General features: G+C 42.3%; 1 protein-coding gene across 8 annotated transcripts in view; it reads left to right on the forward strand.

Moving 5' to 3' along the window:
• Window positions 1-18,298, forward strand: part of arfip1 (ADP-ribosylation factor interacting protein 1 (arfaptin 1)) — a 253,443-nt gene extending 235,145 nt beyond the window's left edge. For all 8 annotated transcript variants that reach the window (XM_086011848.1, XM_086011876.1, XM_086011866.1 and 5 more), the window contains 2 exons: window positions 4,247-4,421; window positions 16,852-18,298. In XM_086011848.1, the coding sequence (XP_085867974.1) occupies window positions 4,247-4,421; window positions 16,852-17,007 (331 nt within the window). In that variant the 3' untranslated portion in view covers window positions 17,008-18,298. The remainder of the gene's footprint in view (window positions 1-4,246; window positions 4,422-16,851) is intronic.
• Window positions 18,299-18,622: the final 324 nt, after the last annotated feature.

The raw sequence follows: 18,622 nt of genomic DNA on the forward strand, positions 1-18,622 counted from the left end.
CTGCTATGTTGAAAATAATGCAGTGCTTTTATGCAGCGGCAGTGTGACCGCTATGCACTTAATTTATGTGGGAGTTGTTAAAATTCAGAAAAATGTATGTTCATCTATACCTACAACACATCACTCTGCAGAACTCCATTTCATAAATTGTGCATTCTGCTTCCAACTTATAACAATCAGCAGACGTTTCCCATTATTCACACACAAGCATATGTGAATTATAGCTACTTGGAAGTGAACATAAATTTAATAAAGTGGATTTTGACTACATAAAGGAGAAAAATATACTGTTTTTCTAACTGGCACCTGAACCTCTAGATAAAATTGCGGTCTTGTTTCATAATACAGTAAAATTTGGGGTTTTATTTAGTGTGTGGGTTTGGTGCGTTGTTTGGCTCTTGGTGATGTTACATATACTAGCCAGTATGCACTGCATAGTTGATGCTTGATGATGTCCATCCTGTAGGATTATCTGTGGTGAAGTAGTTGCTGCAAATTTGAATAGTAATCTGTAGTTGATTACTGGAGAATTTTTTGCCCAAATACATGGAAAATCCCAACAAATACTAGCTTAAGGGAACATTTCAAATAATGAAAGCACCTCCTTGATGCTTGATGTTCATTGTCAATGCATTCACAGTGACCTCTATAACCTTGTTTAAGACAGAACTTGAAACGCTGTGTCGTAACACGAGACATACGCTTTAGTCTTCAGCAAAAAGGATGATATGAGTCAAACAGTGTTTTGTGCAAGGCAATGTTCATGTTGACTGAGTTCTTGTTTGATTGGCAGTTTCTTTTAAGTAAAGGTATTTAGTGATCTGTGGTAGCTTTGAATTGGTCATGTTGTCTCAGCATGGGGTTTGAACATTGTTAAATGTTTAACTTTCCCATGGTATAAACATACATTTATTTCCCCAACGGCATATAATTTTTAAATCTTCAATTTCCAGCCATTCCAATACTGTTATTTTTTTATAATTTTCCCCCTCTTTTCTCTGCCATTTTCTACCCTTCCATCCTCCTGAAGGGGCTGTTACTCCTTTTGGTATGGCTCTTTTGGCACAGGTCACCCTCTGGTACCTCACCCAAATGGCTGATATTCACATGTGAGCCTTGAAGGTGAGCGTCAGCAGGCTGTTCTATGTAGGGCACATCACATGTCTGATCCTGTTTTGATTTTTTTTTCAGTCCCTTTTGGGTCCTCCTCTCTCTTCCCCTCATCAAGCCAGGTCGCCTTTCTGTTCTCCCTTCTCTGGTATTCCCCCACCCACCATAAACCATCACTACTCCTTCCACCTTCCTTCTCTCCTGCCACTGTTCAGGCATGAATCCCCCTTAAACAAACCCATAACTATCCTCTGTGCCTCATTCAGTGTTCTCCAACAACTCCATTGTGGCACCCATTACTGTCTCCTTATGAACAGTTACTCCAACTGCCCAACCTCATCTCTCTGGGATCTTCATGCCTAGCATGCCCTCTGAGGCTAATGTCATCAATTTCCTTTCCATCCCACTCACCCCACCCACCCTCACCCCTTGGACTCTGGCGGCAGATCAACAATCACCGCACCTGTCCGCATTTCCCTCCAGAATGTCTGTTCACTCGTAAACAAGACCCTTGCCATCCACAACCTTATTGTGGATGATTGTATTGACATCCTGGCTTTGACTGAAACAAGGCGATGACACCTTGCACCTACTGATGGCTATACTGACTGTACTTTCCTTCACAGCACTGCCGAAACCGCAGCAGTAGCAATGTGGCTCCTATTACCAAGTCATACATTGGCCTCTTCCCTCTACTCCTCTGTATTACCTTTTTCTCCTTCATATACTTCACCCTGATCGCACCTCTCCATTAAAATTCTGATTGTCTACTGCTACTCCTCCCGCCCCAGTTTCCACCCTGAGTTTTCGTCCAAAACATTCTCCCTTAGCCTTTGCACTGTGGCTCCTCATCCTCTGTGATTTCAATCTTCAACTTAGTTCTACCTTCCTAAATCTCTCCCTCCATATAAACGCTCCTACCCTTAATCATAACTACCTCCTTATCCTCACCATCTCCCATAGCTTCTCTACTGTGGTCTTAATCGCTGTTAAGGCCATCTCTGACCACTTCTTTGTATTCCTCACAATCCACATCCCTTACTCTCTTTCAACCCCACTTCGTTCTGCGTCTGCCCCTAGAAAAAAACTCTTCCCCCAAGTCACTTATAACTTTACTCTTGCCTATTTCTAGCAATGGCTTTGCTTCCCGCCCCACACTGTTACTTTGAAAGTCCCCCCCAAGGATCCATCCTCTGTCAACTGCTCTTCCTCATCGTCTTTGGCCTCCCCACACAAATTCTGCACAATTGCCACCGATTCCATCCCTCTCCAAGGGCCAGGCTGAACCGGATTTTTCACAACCTTAGCATCCTATTTGACTTCAAGCTGAACTTCCAACCAGTGTTCCCTGTAAGGTGCGCGGCCACGCACTGCTCCAGGGATCCCGCGCAGCTTAAAGGGGCTGCGCAGGGCCAAAAAAATTACAGGGAACATAGCTTGCAAGCCCCTATTATCTCCATCAAAAGACTGCCTATTCCACCTCCATAATATCACTCACCTCCAACCCTACTTCAGCCCAGCTTCTGCTCAAGACTTCATCCATGGCTTTGGTACCTCCAGACTCAATTACTCCACTGTTCAACTGACTGGCCTCCCGTCCTTCACCCTCTGAAAATTTCAGTTCATCCAAAACTCTACCTGCATACTATCCAGCTTTCCCATCAACCCTGTCCTCGCTAAACTACATTATTGGTTCCTTGTTGCCCAGTGCCATAAATTTCAAATTCTTATCGTAATGTTTAAATCCCTTCATGGCCTTGCCCCTCCCTGGCTCTGTAACCTCCTCCAGCCCTACACCTCTCCCTGGCCCAAACTCTCTTTCTCTGATTCTGGCCTCCTCTGTATTTCCTCGCCCCATCATCCCACCAATGGTGACTGTACCTTAAGCCGATTCGATCTCACGTTCTGGACTAACCTCCCTAAATCCCTCCTCCTCCCTCAATTCCTTTAAGAACCTCCTTAGAACCCACCTCTTTGACCCTGCTTTTGAACATCCTAATATCGCCATTTTTGGCATGCCCTAGTTTCCTTAAGCCTCGGTGAAATGTCTTGGGATGTCTTCCTACATTAAAGAAGCTTTATAAATGCAAGTTTTTGTTGTTGATCCAAAGACCACATATGTGCACTTTGAAATAAGTCACTGGATTGAGATCAAGAGCAGGGTCTCTGGCTAATCTATTCTCTCCCTCCCTGCCCCAACAAACTCTCAGCACTGAGGTGCTCCTCCTACAACCAGCTGCAATCTGCTAATTCAGCATAGAATCGGGAACTTTTCTGGTCTGTAGGGGTCAGTTACTCACTGAATAAACTTGCTGAACCATTTGGTGAGCCTTGTTTTTGACAATAACCCACAAAGAAATAATGATATTAATCCTCTCTACTTTTGTATATTATTTGTAGAATTAGAAGTTGGCCTTGATTGTTACAATGCTGCAGTAAAGTCTAGGGTTTCAGATTTCTTTGGAAAGTTACCTGAACCCAGCGACTGTGTTACATCATTGCAACAAACAATCAGAGCTGGCGGCTGTTGTAAATAAGCACAACTTGTTCTCTTTCTGTAAAAATTAAAATTATAATTAAAACATGCGCTGCATTGTGAGCAGCATTTTTTTCCTCTGGGGACAGTGGCAACACCTTTATGATGTAAGCACTAGCAATGGGACAACACAACTCAGTAAGAGCAGTTGAACTAGGTCTATATTCTTGCAACACTGAAACATTGTGAGTATGCATTGTATACCTGTTTAGCTCCATTTTGTACAGCATAGTAGGAAACTATCGCATTACATTTTATCACTGATGTAATTAGCAGTGAGGTAATGGTCTCGGGCAATATTTTAAAGGTGGGGTGTAGAAAATTCACTCGTCGACCGTACACCATAATTAAAGAATGAGCTGCTGCTGCCTCTGAGATAGTGAAGCCTCTATTATATTTGAGATGTGATTTTGTTTTTGATCCATATAAGACTGATACTGCAGGTGATTGAACTGAACATTTTGCAAAATGTACCTTGATATATTTTTATTACTCTGTCTTGAGAAAAGGGATTCTTTTCATTTGCTGTTTTAATTGGTTGTCACTGATTTGAAACAGTAATTTTATGCGGTTTATGTTGTCCTATGCTTTGTGCTACAGGATAGAGTATGATGCATATCGTACTGATTTAGAGGAACTGAACCTTGGTCCTCGTGATGCCACTACAATTCCAAAAATTGAACATTCTCAGCAACAGTTCCAGATTCACAAAGAGAAGTTTGACAAACTTCGAGCAAGTGTATCAATCAAACTGAAATTTCTGGATGAAAACAAGGTATTTGGAAAAAAAACGAGTTGATCTCGCGTGTTGTTGCACGTGACTAATTGAGATTAAGTGGTGTTAAAAGACGGGGCTAGCTAGACCAGAACACAGAGATATAATTCAGACCCCATTATTTTTGCATAATACTTTGATTTTACATTATTATTTCTAGCTAATTAGCAAAACCTGGGAAGCAGAGAAGTAGCGTTGGTTGGACCTTAGGATTTTCTGAGGAGCTGGGAGGTGGAAAACTGAGACACTATAATGCTACCACTGGTGGGAGGGTATAATTACAGCATGACAAATTGACATAGGCAATTTCCATTATAAATGTGAACATAGGCCTTTATACTGGAAAAGGTTGACAGGAAATGTGTGCAGATAAGATTAGCAAGATCATCTGTCAGTTGGAAGCGAATACTTAAAAAGCATACATAGGAAATAGAAGAATTAAAACAAAAGCTTCTCAGTCTTTATCTAAAGAGATGGATCTCACACATATCAATGTTCGAGAATGTGGTCGATGTCTCATGCTATCTTAATGGCATCGATTCTTTAAATTTGCATCTACTGGACGGAATGTAGGGGTTGACGGAGGGATCCTGGAAATAGAAATAATTTCAACACTTAAAATATTCAGTGGAGGTGACTTATGGGTAAGGACTTATCATTTAATATCCACAAAATTGCCTTCCCGTTTAAGAACAAAATTAGACGTGCATGAGATGGACTGAGGAGTCTGTAATGTTACGATAAATGGCAGAAGCATGAGCTGTTCAAATAAAGAATTGTATTTTTATAGTGCCTTGTGTCCATCGGTTGTCCCAATATGCTGTACAATCAATGGATTATTTTTTTTCCCCAAGTGTAGTAACTGTTATATAAGCAGACTCTTACAATTACGAAGTATAGTATTCAATGTGCAGGGTCCTCCTCCACAATAGAAAGAGGTCTGATACTAGAAATGTTGACAAATGTTCAATTCTAAAATACATGGCATATTTAAAGGATTGACTATCCAAAAGTGTTGTCTATCATGCATGTCATATCTAATATGTGTCAATAGAATGAAAAATCATCTGTCATAACAAAAACCATAAATACTTAAATAATAATTAAAGAAAAAAAAATCTTTAAACTTATCTAGAAAATCACCCATGTGCCTTTCGCAATCCACAGAGTCTTTCTCTCTGGCCTGGTGCTTGAATTTTGTTCCTTTCCTGGAGTTTGCTTTCTTCTGCTCGCCATCTCAATATTTTACAGACCTTCATATGTGCAACTTTTCGGACCTCTGTGTATGTACATCCGCAGTACGAGTCCATGTCCTCCATGGGCTGTTCTAGCTCCTTTTCAGATATTGTTATAAACCTGCCTTTTGCCAGCCCTTTGTACTTCCCAGCCCAAACCAAATCCAGCTCAAGTGCCTCCACTGAATAGCAGTAGACTGGATCCTATGCTTGTTTTTTCTACCAACTCCCTTCCTACTCCCTCCCAGCTCCAGTAGCAAGTTTCCCTGCTCCCCACCTCCCTTCTACCCAGATGCGGTGACTGTTCACTCACACATAGCATAGAAGCAGGAGTCCTCATGCTTCAGTTGGGACTCAAAACCTCAGCATAGAGCTCTGCAACAGAGATGTTTAACAAATGGTGACACCCACTCCATTGGTCGTTTCATCTCTTTCATGCACTAAGGTTGATGTGGAAATTTCACCCCCCTCCATTTATTTGTCTATTAAGCAAATTCAATTGAACCGGCTTCATTTGTTGATGAGCCACTAACTTTGAAGTTCATTCCACATAGAGAATAACCCAAATATTTCCACTTTCTGTACAAACTGAGCTTTCAAGAAGAAACCAAGCCTCATTTATAAAAAGTATTGATTTAATCTGCAGTATGGTCTTCCTGTGTGATGCTAACTATAGCCTGCTGGTTCAAAGCCAGGATAAAGGAGCAGGGTAATTCACAGGGCTAGCAATCCTGCCATGTAAAACTCTACTTGCTACAGAAACCCAAAGACATCAATCTTATAACCAGATCCTTAGAGTTCCTAGGAGTGGCCAAGAGGACTGTATAATAGACGACAGCCAAACCCCGCAACAGCATGAATCTGATGCCCCTCCTCTTGAGGTTTACTGAAAGCTTCAGATTGGTAACTAGTGCAAGTTTACCACATTCCAGTAATCAACAAGATGAACAATGACTCTATTAACACGTTGAGCATTAGTGAATGTTGGTGGCCAGGAGCTGACTCCATGAGGATTGCAAAGGAAAAGGGAACCATACTGTACTGAGGAATGCCAGAAGGTGACAAGGATGGTGTTGCACTTATCCTCGATGAGGCAGCTCAACCTGTCCTTTTGGATTGAGAACCCATCAACAGCAGACTGCTACGTGTAAGGCTCCAGACGTGTTACTTCAAAATGACTATTGTGAAGTGCTATGCATGCACAGACGTAAACAGTGATGAAGATAAAGACAGCCTCTACAACACACTGCAGGACATAATTAGCCGAGTTCCACAGAATGATATTCTGATTGTAATGGGAGACTTGAATGCCAAAGTTGTATCCCCAGATAAGAACGTGTTTGAAGTCATGGAAATAGAACATAGAAAAATAGGAGCAGGAGTAAGCCATTCGGCCCTTCGAGCCTGCTCCGCCATTCAATAAGATCATGGCTGATCCGATTACTCCACATTCCCGCCTACCCCCGATAACTTTTCACCCCCTTGCTTACCAAGAATCTATCTACCTCTGCCTTAAAAATATTCAAAGACTCTGCTTCCACCGCCCTCTGAGGAAGAGAGTTCTAAAGACTCACGACCCTCTGTGAGAAAAAATTTCTCCTCATCTGTCTTAAATGGGCAACCCCTTATTTTTAAACAGTGACCCCTAGTTCTAGATTCTCCCACAAGAGGAAACATCCTCTCCACATCCACCCGGTCCAGACCCCTCAGGATCTTATATCAAGTCACCTCTTACTCTTCTAAACTCCAGCAGATACAAGCCTAGCCTGTCCAACCTTTCCTCATAAGACAACCCACCCATTCCAGGTATTAGTCTAGTAAACCTTCTCTGAACTGCTTCCAACGCATTTACATCCTTCCTTAAATAAGGAAACCATTACTGTACTCAGTACTCCAGATGTGGTCTCATCAATGCCCTGTATAACTGAAGCATAACCTCCCTACTTTTGTATTCAATTCCCCTTGCAATAAACGATATCATTCTATTAGCTTTCCTAATTACTTGCTGTACCTGCATAGTAACCTTTTGCGATTCATGCACTAGGACACCCAGATCCCTCTGTATCTCAGAGCTCTGCAATCTCTCACCATTTAGATAATATACTTTTTTATTCTTCCTGCCAAAATGGACAACTTCACATTTTCCCACATTATACTCCATTTGCCAGATCTTTGCCCACTCACTTAACTTATCTATATCCCTTTGTAGCCTCCTTATGTCCTCTTCACAGTTTACTTTCCTACCTATCTTTATGTCATCAGCAAATTTAGCAACCATACCTTCGGTCCCTTCATCCAAGTCATTTATATAAATTGTAAAAAGTTGAGGCCCCAGCACTGATCCCTGTGGCACACCACTTGTTACATCTTGCCAATCAGAAAATTACCCTTTTATGCCTGCTCTCTGTTTCCTGTTAGCTAGCCAATCTTCTATCCATGACAACATGTTACCCCCTACACCATGAGCTTTTATTTTCCGCAATAACCTTTGATGTGGCACCTTATCAAATGCCTTCTGGAAATCTAAGTACAGTACATCCCCTTTATCCACAGCACATGTTACTTCCTCAACGAACTCCAATAAATTGGTTAAACATGATTTCCCTTGCACAAAACCATGTTGACTCTGCCTGATTACCTTGAACTTTTCTAAGTGCCCTGCTATAACGTCTTTAATAATAGCTTCTAACATCTTCCCATGACAGATGTTAAGCTAACTGGCCTGAAGTTTCCTGCTTTCTGTCTCCCTTTTTGAATAAAGGAGTTACATTCGCTATTTCCCAATCTATTGGAGCCTTCCCCGAATCTAGGGAATTTTGGAAAATGAAAACCAACGCATCAACTATCTCACTAGCCACTTCTTTTAAGACCCTAAGATGAAGTCCATCAGGACCCGGGGACTTGTCAGCCCGCAGCTCCAACAATTTGCTCAGTACCACTCCCCTGGTGATTATAATTTTCTTGAGTTCCTCCCTCCCTTCCATTTCCTGATTTACAGCTATTTCTGCGATGTTACTTGTATCCTCTATAGTGAAGACCGATGCAAAATACCTGTTCAATTCAACTGCCATCTCCTTAGTTTCCATTATTAATTCCCCAGACTCACTTTTAACTCTTCTTCTTTAAATATCTATAGAAACTCTTACTATCTGTTTTTATATTTCTAGCTAGCCTTCTCTCATACTCTAATTTTTCTCTCCTTATTAATCTTTTAGTCATTCTTTGCTGTTTTTTATATTCTGTCCAATCTTCTGACCTGCCACCCATCTTTGTGCAATTATATGCTTTTTCTTTAAGTTTAATACTTTTTTAGTTAACCACGAATGGTGGGTCCTCCCCTTGGAATTTTTCTTTCTTGTTGGAATGTATACATTCTGTGTATTTTGAAATATCCCCTTGAATGTCTGCCACTGCAACTCTCTTGACCTATCCCTTAACCTAATTTGCCAGTTCATTTTAGCTAGCTGTGCTTTCATGCCCTTATTTAAGTTTAAAATACTAGTCTTGGACCCACTCTTCTCTCCCTCAAACTGAATGTAAAATTCAATCATATTATGACGCTGCTACCTAGGGGCGCCTTCACTATGAGGTCATTAATTAATCCAATCTCATTGCACAATACCAGGTCTAATATAGCCTGCTCTCTGGTTGGCTCCAGCACGAGCTGTTGTAAGAAACTATCCCGAAAACATTCCATGAACTCCTCATCTATGCTACCTTTGCCCGTCTGATTTTTCCAGTCTATCTGCAGATTAAAATCCCCCATGATTATTGCCGTACCCTTCTGACAAGCTCCCATTATTTCTTCCTTTATACTCCATCCTACCATGTGGTTACTGTTAGGGGGCCTGTACACCACTCCCACAAGTGACTTCTTGCCTTTATTATTTCTCATCTCTACCCAAACCGCTTCTACATCCTGGTTTCCTGAACTTAGGTCATCCCTCTCTATTGTGCTAATACCATCATTAATTAACAGAGCCACCCCTCCACCTTTTCCCACCTTCCTGTCCTTCCTAAATGTCATGCATCCTTCAGTATTCAGGTCTCAATCTATGTCATCCTGCAGCCATGTTTCTGTAATGGCTAACAGATCATATTTATTTATTTCTATTTGCGCTATCAGTTCATCTGTTTTGTTTCGAATGCTACATGTTTTCAGATGCAGAGCCTTTAGTTTTGTCCTTTTATTATTTTTGTAACCTCTAGCCTTATCTGTTGATTTACTCTTAGATTTGTACTCTCTATCCCTTCCTGTCACGGTCTGTTTATTATTTCCCATATTAATACCTTTCTCTATTGCCTTGTCTCAAATCTTTGAATTACCACATCTTTCCAAATTTGATCCCATGCCCCCAATATTTAGTTTAAAGCCCTCTCTACCACCCTAGTTATACGACTCGCCAGAACAGTGGTCCCAGCACGGTTCAGGTGAAGACCGTCCCAACGATACAGATCCCACTTTCCCCAGTACTGGTGCCAGTGCCCCAGGAATTGAAACAAATTTCTCCCACACCAGTCTTTGAGCTTATATCAGTAATGGTGGCTATGAAACTATCAGATTGTTGTAAAAACCCATCTGGTTCGCTAATGTCCTTTAGGGAAGGAAAGCTGCCATCCTTACCTGGTCTGGCCTATATGTGACTCCAGACCCACAGCAATGTGGTTGACTCTTAACTGCCCTCTGAAATGTCCAAGCAAACCACTCAGTTGTACCAAACCACTACAAAGCAGCAGCCTGACACAATCATACTCAGAATCCTACCTGGCAGCCAATGTCCCAGACTCCTCCATCACCATCCCTTGGTATGTATTGTCCCACCGGCAGGACAGACCCACCAGAAGAGGCAGCACAGTAGTGTAAAGTCTGGAGGGAGTGGCCCTGGAAGTCTTCAACATTGACTCCGGACCCCATGAAGTCTCATGGCATCAGGTCAAACATGGGCAAGGAAACTTCCTGCTGATAACCACCACCGCCCTCCCTCAGCTGATGAATCAGTACTCCTCCATGTTGAACACCACTTGGAAGAAGCACTGAGAGTAGCAAGAGCGCAGAATGTACTCTGGGTGGGGGACTTCAATGTCCATCACCAAGAGTGGCTCGGTAGCACCACTACTGACCGAACTGGCCGAGTCCTGAAGGACATAGCTGCCAGACTGGGCCTGCGCCAGGTGGTGAGAGAACCAACAGGAGGGAAAAACCTACTTGACCTTGTCCTCACCAATCTATCTGTAGCAGATGCATCTGTCCGTGACAGTATTGGCAGCAGTGACCACCACACAGTCCTTGTGGCGACAAAGTCCCATCTTCACACTGAGGACACCCTCCATCGTGTTGTGTGGCTCTACCACCATGCTAAACAGGATAAATTCTAAGCAGATCTGGCAGCTCAAAACTAGGCATCCATGAGGCACTGTGGGCCATCAGCAGCAGCAGCAGAATTGTATTACACCACAATCTGTAACCTCATGGCCTGGCATATCCCTCACTCTGCCATTACCTTCAAGCCAGGGGACCAACCCTGTTTCAATAAGGAGCAGCACCAGGCGTACCTAAAAATGAGGTGCCAACCTGGGGAAACTGCAACACAGGACTACATGTATGCTAAACAGCAGAAGCAGCATGCTATAGACAGAGCTAAGCGATCACACAACCAATGGATCAGATCAAAGCTCTGCAGACCTGCCACATCCAGTCGTGAATGGTGGTGGACAATTAAACAACTAACTGGAGGAGAAGGCTCCATAAATATCCCCATCCTCAATGATGGTGGAGCCCAGCACGTGAATGCAAAAGACGAGGCTGAAGCATTTGCAACCATCTTCAGCCAGAAGTGCCGAGTGGATGATCCATACCGGCCTCCTCCTGAGGTCCCCACCATCACAGAAGCCAGTCTTCAGCCAATTCGATTCACTCCACATGATGTCAAGAAACTGCAGAACACACTGGATACATCAAAGGCTATGGGCCCCGACAACATCCCGGCTATCGTGCTGAAGACTTGTGCTCCAGGACTAGCCGCGCCTCTAGCCAAGCTGTTCCAGTACAGCTACAACACTGGCATCTACCCGAGCAAGGATGTCTTACTACAGTTATACAGGGCTTTGGTGAGACCACACCTGGAGTACCGTGTGCAGTTTTAGTCTCCTTACCTAAGAAAGGATATACTTGCCATAGAGAGAGTGCAGCGAAGGTTCACCAGACTGATTCCTGGGACGGCAGGACTGTCGTATGAGAAGAGATTGGGTCAATTAGGCCTGTATTCACTAGAGAGGGGATCTCATTGAAACGTATAAAACTCTGACAGGGCTAGACAGATTGGATGCAGGGAGGATGTTTCACCTGGCTGGGGGCTCTAGAACGAGGGGTCACAGTCTCAGGATATGGGGTGGAACATTTAGGACTGAGATAAGGAGAAATTTCTTCACTCAGAGGGTGGTGAGCCTGTGGAATTCTCTACCACAGAAGGCTGTGGAGGCCAAGTCACTGAATATATTTAAGAAGGAAAGAGATAGATTTCTGGATGCAAAAGGCATCAAGGGGTATGGGGAGAGAGCGGGAATATGGTATTGAGATAGAAGATCAGCCATGATCATATTGAATGGCAAAGCAGGCTCGAAGAGCCGAATGGCCTACTCCTGCTCCCATTTTTCTATGTTTCTAATGTGGAAAACTGCCTAGGTATGTCCTGTCCACAAAAGGCAGGGCAAATCCAATACAGCCAATTACCACCCCATCAGTCCACTCTCAATCATCAGCAAAGTGATGAATGGTGTCGTCGACAGAGCTATTAACCGGCACTTACTCACCAATAACCTGGTCACTCATGCTCAGTTTGGGTTCCGCCAGGACCACTTGGCTCCAGACCTCATTACAGCCTTGGCCCAAACATGGACAAAAGAGCTGAATTCCAGAGATGAGGTGAGAGTGACTGCCCTTGACATCAAGGCAGCATTTGACCGAGTATGGCATCAAGGAGCCCTAGTAAAATAGAAATCAATGGGAATCGGGGAAAACGCTCCACTGACTGGAGTCATACCTAGCACAAAGGAAGATGGTTGTGATTGTTAGAGGTCAATCATCTCAGGACATTGCTGCAGGAGTTCCTGAGAGCAGTGTTATAGCCCCAACCATCTTCAGCTGCTTCATCAATGACCATCCCTCCATTATAAAGTCAGAAGTGGGGATGTTCGCTGATGACTGCACAGTGTTCAGTTCCATTTGCAACTCCTCAGATAATGAAGCAGTCCATGCCCGCATGCAGCAAGACCTGGACAACATTCAGGCTTGGGCTGATAAGTGGCAGGTAACATTCGGGCCACACAAGTGCCAGGCAATGATTATCTCCAACAGGTGAGAGTCTAACCACTGCCCCTTGACATTCAACGGCATAACCATTGCCGAATCCCCCACCATCAACCTTCTGGGGGATCACCATTGACCAGAAACTTAAATGGAGCAGCCACACAAGTAATGTGGCAACAAGAGCCGGTCAGAGGCTGGGTATTCTGCGGCGAGTGTCTCACCTCCCAACTCCCCAAAGCCTTTCCATCATCTACAAGGCACAAGTAAGGAGTGTGATGGAATACTCTCCACTTGCCTGGATAAGTGCAGCTCCAACAACACTCAAGAAGCTTGACACCATTCAGGACAAAGCAGCCCGCTTGATTGGCACCCCATCCACCACAAACATTCACTCCCTCCACCACCGGCACACCGTGGCTGCAGTGTGTACCTTCTACAAGATGCACTGCAGCAGCTCGCCAAGGCTTCTTTGACAGCACCTCCCAAACCCGCGATCTCAACCACCTAGAAGAACAAGGGCAGCAGGTGCATGGGAACACCACTACCTCCAAGTTCCCCTCCAAGTCACACCCTGACTTGAAGATATATCGCCGTTCCTTCATTGCCACTGGGTCAAAATCCTGGAACTCCCTCACTCACAGCACTGTGGGAGTACCTTTACCATACGGACTGCAGTGGTTCAACAAGGTGGCTCACCACCACCTTCTCGGGCAATTAGGGATGGGCAATAAATGCTGGCCTTGCCAGCAACGCCCATATCCCAGGAACAAATGGGGAATAAAAGGTGCAAAATAGATTCACAAGGATGATACCAGAACTGAGAGGATATAATTATCAGGAAAGGCTGAACAGGCTGCGGCACTTTTTTATAGAAAAGAGAAGGCTGAGGGTGATCTGATCGAGGTCTTTAAGATTATAAAAGGGTTTGATAGGGTCGAAGTAGAGAAAATGTTTCTACTTGGGGTGTCCAAAACTAGAGGTCATAAATATAAGATAGTCACTAATAAATCCAATAGGGAATTCAGGAGAAACTTCTTTACCCAAAGAGTGGGTAGAATGTGGAACTTGCTATCACAAAAAGTAGTTGAGACAAATAGCATAGATGCATTTGATAAGCACATGGGGGAGAAAGGAATAAAAGGATATGGTTAAGGTTTAGGTGAAGAGGGGTGGGAGGAGGCTTGTGTGGAGCATAAACCAGTTGGGCTGAATAGCCTGTTTCTGTGCTGTGGACTCTATGTAACTACAGGTAAATGGTTGCAGCAAGGAGAGATATGAGGACACTCTATCATCACAAAACGACTTTAAACACCACAGCAAAGGTCCTGACAAACAGGAATGGTTTGCTTGTCACCAAACCAGAAGATATAAAGAGGAGGTGGGCAGAGCACATACATGAAATCCTCGATAGACCACCTCCAGACAGGTAGTATCCACTTCAACTCCATTGAGAAGATGGCTGAACTGGATGAACTCAGACAAGCCTGCATCTTATCTCCGATACTTTTTGCAATTATGATGAGACATTTACTACAACAACAACGACGATAGCAAAATACTGCGGATGCTGGAAATCCGAAATAACAACAGAAAATGCTGGAAAAACTCAGCAGGCCAGGCAACATCTGTGGAGAGAAACGTTGACTCTATTTCTCTCTCCACGGATGTTGCCTGGCCTGCTGAGTTTTTCCAGCATTTTCTGTTGTTACTACAACAACAACTTTCGCCTTTAACATAGTAAAACGTCCCACAGCATTATCAAACATGATTTGACACCAAGCCACATAAGGAGATTTTAGGGCAGATGAAAGAGGTAGGTTTTAAGGAGTATCTTAATGGAGGAAAGAGAGGCGGAGAGGTTTAGCAAGGGAATTCCAGAGCTTAGGGCCTCGGCAGCTGAAGGCACGGCCGTGAGTAGTGGAGCGATTAAAATCCGGGATGCGTAAGAGGCCAGAATTGGAAGGTTGGAGGATGTTACAGAGATAGGAAGGGGTGAAGCCATGGAGGGATTTGAAAACAAATTTACATAGCATCAAATCAGGCATTGCATGGAAAGTGGAAAACTTGGAGACTTCGACTCTGCAGAAGTTATCTGCCTCATTTATTATTGTTTCAAAACATTTATCTTAAGGCTAAATATGGAGCAGGACTCGCGAGTCCTACGTCTAGAAACTTGCGTGTAAAGAACTTTCCTGGGAATCGTGAGCGATGCCTATCCAGGCCATTCACAGTAATTCTCCTTGAAACTAGCCAAAGTTCCTACTTGGCGAAGCTTTGTACCCCTTTTATACCATTTTAAAAAACAAGCTTTCATTTTCTAATTCTTGCTGGGTTTAACTTTGTTGGATGTTCTATGACCCATGGGTCATTGAACAGATTGTTATACAATGATATTAATGTCCTGGTTAATATCTTGTTACATTGTCAACTCAGCTTCCTTGTCTTGGCTCAGCATCCTTGTCTTGGAGCGTCATTGTGATCAAAAGATAAGATCTGCAAATATACAAGTCAAACCATTTTTGATTTGCTCATGTAGTTTAACCATAATTGCTAAATTAGCTGTTCTGTATTTTAAAAAAATGTAAAAACATTTATATATTTTAACAGACTATTTTGTTTACTATTTTTTTTAATTACCTTAATGCCAAGCCAGGCAGTTCAACTTTATTTGCCAAAGGCATATGGGTGGGGGAAGCAGGTTTGACATCCATTCTTTCCCTCATTTCCAGTCTCCATTGTGCTACTTTGGGGAAAGAAAGGCCTGTTGCCTTTCTAAAAAAAACCTGGCATTTATTTAACGCCTTTCATGACCTTCGGATGTCCCAAAGCACTTTACAGCCAATGAAGTACTTTTGATGTGTAATCACTGTTGTAATGAGGGAAGGGAGAACAGGCGAGTTGTCTCTAGGCTACACTCACGTGCCTCCTAGTGGGCAGCTCAGAGCAGCATTGGTGAAACCCTGGGACCAGGTGACACACACTCTGCCATAGTTGGTATGTATTCTGGAGAGACTACAAAAGGATCAAATTTCAAAAGGATGTGTCAGCCATGACTCAGTTGGTAGCCTCTGAGTCAGAAGGTTATGGGTTCAAGTCCCACTCTAGAGACTTGAGTACAACATCTAGGCTGACAAAATCCAGTGCAGTACTGAGGAAGTGCTTCAACTTTCGGAAGAGACGTTAAACAGTCTTCTCAGGTTGATATAAAAGATCCCATGGCAATATTTTGAAGAAGAGCTGGTGTTCTCCCCGGTGTCCTGGCCAATATTTATCCCTCAACCAACATCACTAAGACAGATTATCTGATCATTATCTCACATTTATAGGACTTTGCTGTGTGCAAATTGGCTGCTGTGTTTCTTACATTACAACAGTGACTACGCTTCAAAAGTAAAGTGCTTTGTGATGTCCTAAGGTCGTTAAAGGCACTATATAAATGCATCTTTCTTTTCTTCCTTCTTTCCTTCAACTTTTTTTTAATGTACAATTCACTTTCTGTAACTAAATAAATTTTATATAATCAAGGCCTAAGAAAAAATTCCATAACTCCAATATATGAAATCATAAGTGTTAACAAGTCTGCCTCATGAGAGCAATGCAAATCTATTTAAATTCTGAAATATGTTGTGTTCTGTGTATAACATAAATGCATCTGACTTTAACTTTAGTTTGTTTTAATCATTCTTATTTAGCAGTGTCTAAAAGTTGCAGTGATTTTGTTGAGCAGGAAGTAGGCTGGGGCAAATTCTAATAATTATGCAGTGAGTTTGAATGTTCCATTTTTATTGTCAGAAAGAAAGGGATAAAACGTAGATGCTGTTTACAAAATCTTGCACTGTATTTTTTGAATGAAGGTGATTTAAATAGTAATGATTCTGTCTCTCCACAGATTAAAGTGATGCACAACCAGCTCCTTCTCTTTCAAAATGCTGTATCTGCCTACTTTGCTGGCAACCAGCATCAGCTTGAACAGGTGCTCAAACAATTCCACATCAAGTTGAAGGCTCCTGGTTCTGACGGTCCTTCCTGGCTGGAGGAACAGTGATGTCTCAAAACCCAAAGAAATGATTGATGCAGTTATAAAATCTATTTGAATTCTTTTTTCATTTTATGAGGGGTGGGGGGAAGACAGTAAGAAAGATTGTGGTCAATGGTATAGCTGTTTCTCACTTTTTTGCTATACATTAATCTGAAAAATTAGATTGAATGTGGTCATTTTATGTAACTGAATAAACTTTATAAGACCAAAACCTAAGAAAAATATTCCTTTTTGTACAGGGGTTAGAGAGGGATAGTTAGTCTATATCTACATTCAGGTTTGCACTGAACAGTAACTGTAGATTTGTTTGGTGTCTTCTGGTCACTACAGTGTAATTGTTTGAGAACATGATTGACAATTTTATGTACAAGTTCTTTCACAAAAAGGGCACCCGAGTTCACAAAGCAAGTGAACTGTTAAGCAAAATGTAATGACTTTGCAGAGCAATAGGATAGATAGCACCTGAATGAAGCAGCTGTGCTGAGTTTAATGGCTGCTTTAGCACTCTAAATTGCAACCAATACTGTACTTCCGATAGACTGTTTATTCGTTGGTTAATTGTGTCAAATGAGAATCCTTGAGACGGGGTCAGGGAGGGGGAAATGTAACTTTATTACAAAGGCATCAAGCAATGATGTATTAATATTTGCAAACATCTGGAAACATGTGGAAGAACTTGGTGCCATTAACTCACAAGATTTGCTTGCTTTTGATTTGACATCATTGCTATTTTCTTAAGGTGTAACTCTAAATAATTAAGCCACGTACCAGCCTTATGTCTACAATCGTGTGCCTTTTACAATACTTTTTCCCACTTCAGCCATGTTACTGAAGTCCTATCCGCTATATCTTCTTACCACCTCCAAGAAGATGCGTGTGGTGGGGGGAGGACGGAGAAAAACAAGATTGCGTTAATTATTTCCTCCTTGTATTTCTGTTGTGGGATTCTATTAACTGCATTTGGCTTTAGTCTTAATTTGCTCATGCTCACTTTTCTTGCTAATAGATAATGTACTGTCTTCACTGATTTTTTTTTTCATTCTTTGAAATTAATGCTCCTACACGTAATTTTTGGATTGCCATTCTGTTTAAGCTTTATGGCAATGCCTTCTGCATTCTGTATATCGAATATTTAACATTAAATTAACCTGGTATTTTAATGTAAAACATAATTGCATTACTTAATGTTTTTTTTTCCTTTATGGTTGTCAGTCACGATTTGCTGTTGAAGTTAATATCCGGATTGTGCCTCTATTATAAATACACTATGTACAAATTAAAAGGTGTTTGCTGCAAACCAGGTTTCTGAATGCTATGTTTTAAAAAGAACACATGGGAATATTTTTAAATCTGATCGTATGACTACATGTGCCTAAGTGGGATTGAGTCTGCAGCTTTTTCATATTGCTGCATATTCATGAGCCTTCCCAGAATGTCCTTGCAATAAAGGGCTTTGAGTTCATGGGGATCTTGTGTGAAATGAGAGTGTCAGTCTGTGGTCCAGTAGGTATCCGATTCTCTACTAAAGGAAGATGACATGGTTACAGTTCTGATACTTGTAACCTAGTTACTCTGTGTCTTGAACACTATTCATGCTATTATTGTGGACATTCTGTGAAAG

This window comes from Somniosus microcephalus, chromosome 2, assembly GCF_052327205.1.
Source record: "Somniosus microcephalus isolate GS21.2 chromosome 2, FLI_Smic_1.0, whole genome shotgun sequence".
In the NCBI taxonomy this organism is placed as follows: Eukaryota; Metazoa; Chordata; class Chondrichthyes; order Squaliformes; family Somniosidae; genus Somniosus; species Somniosus microcephalus.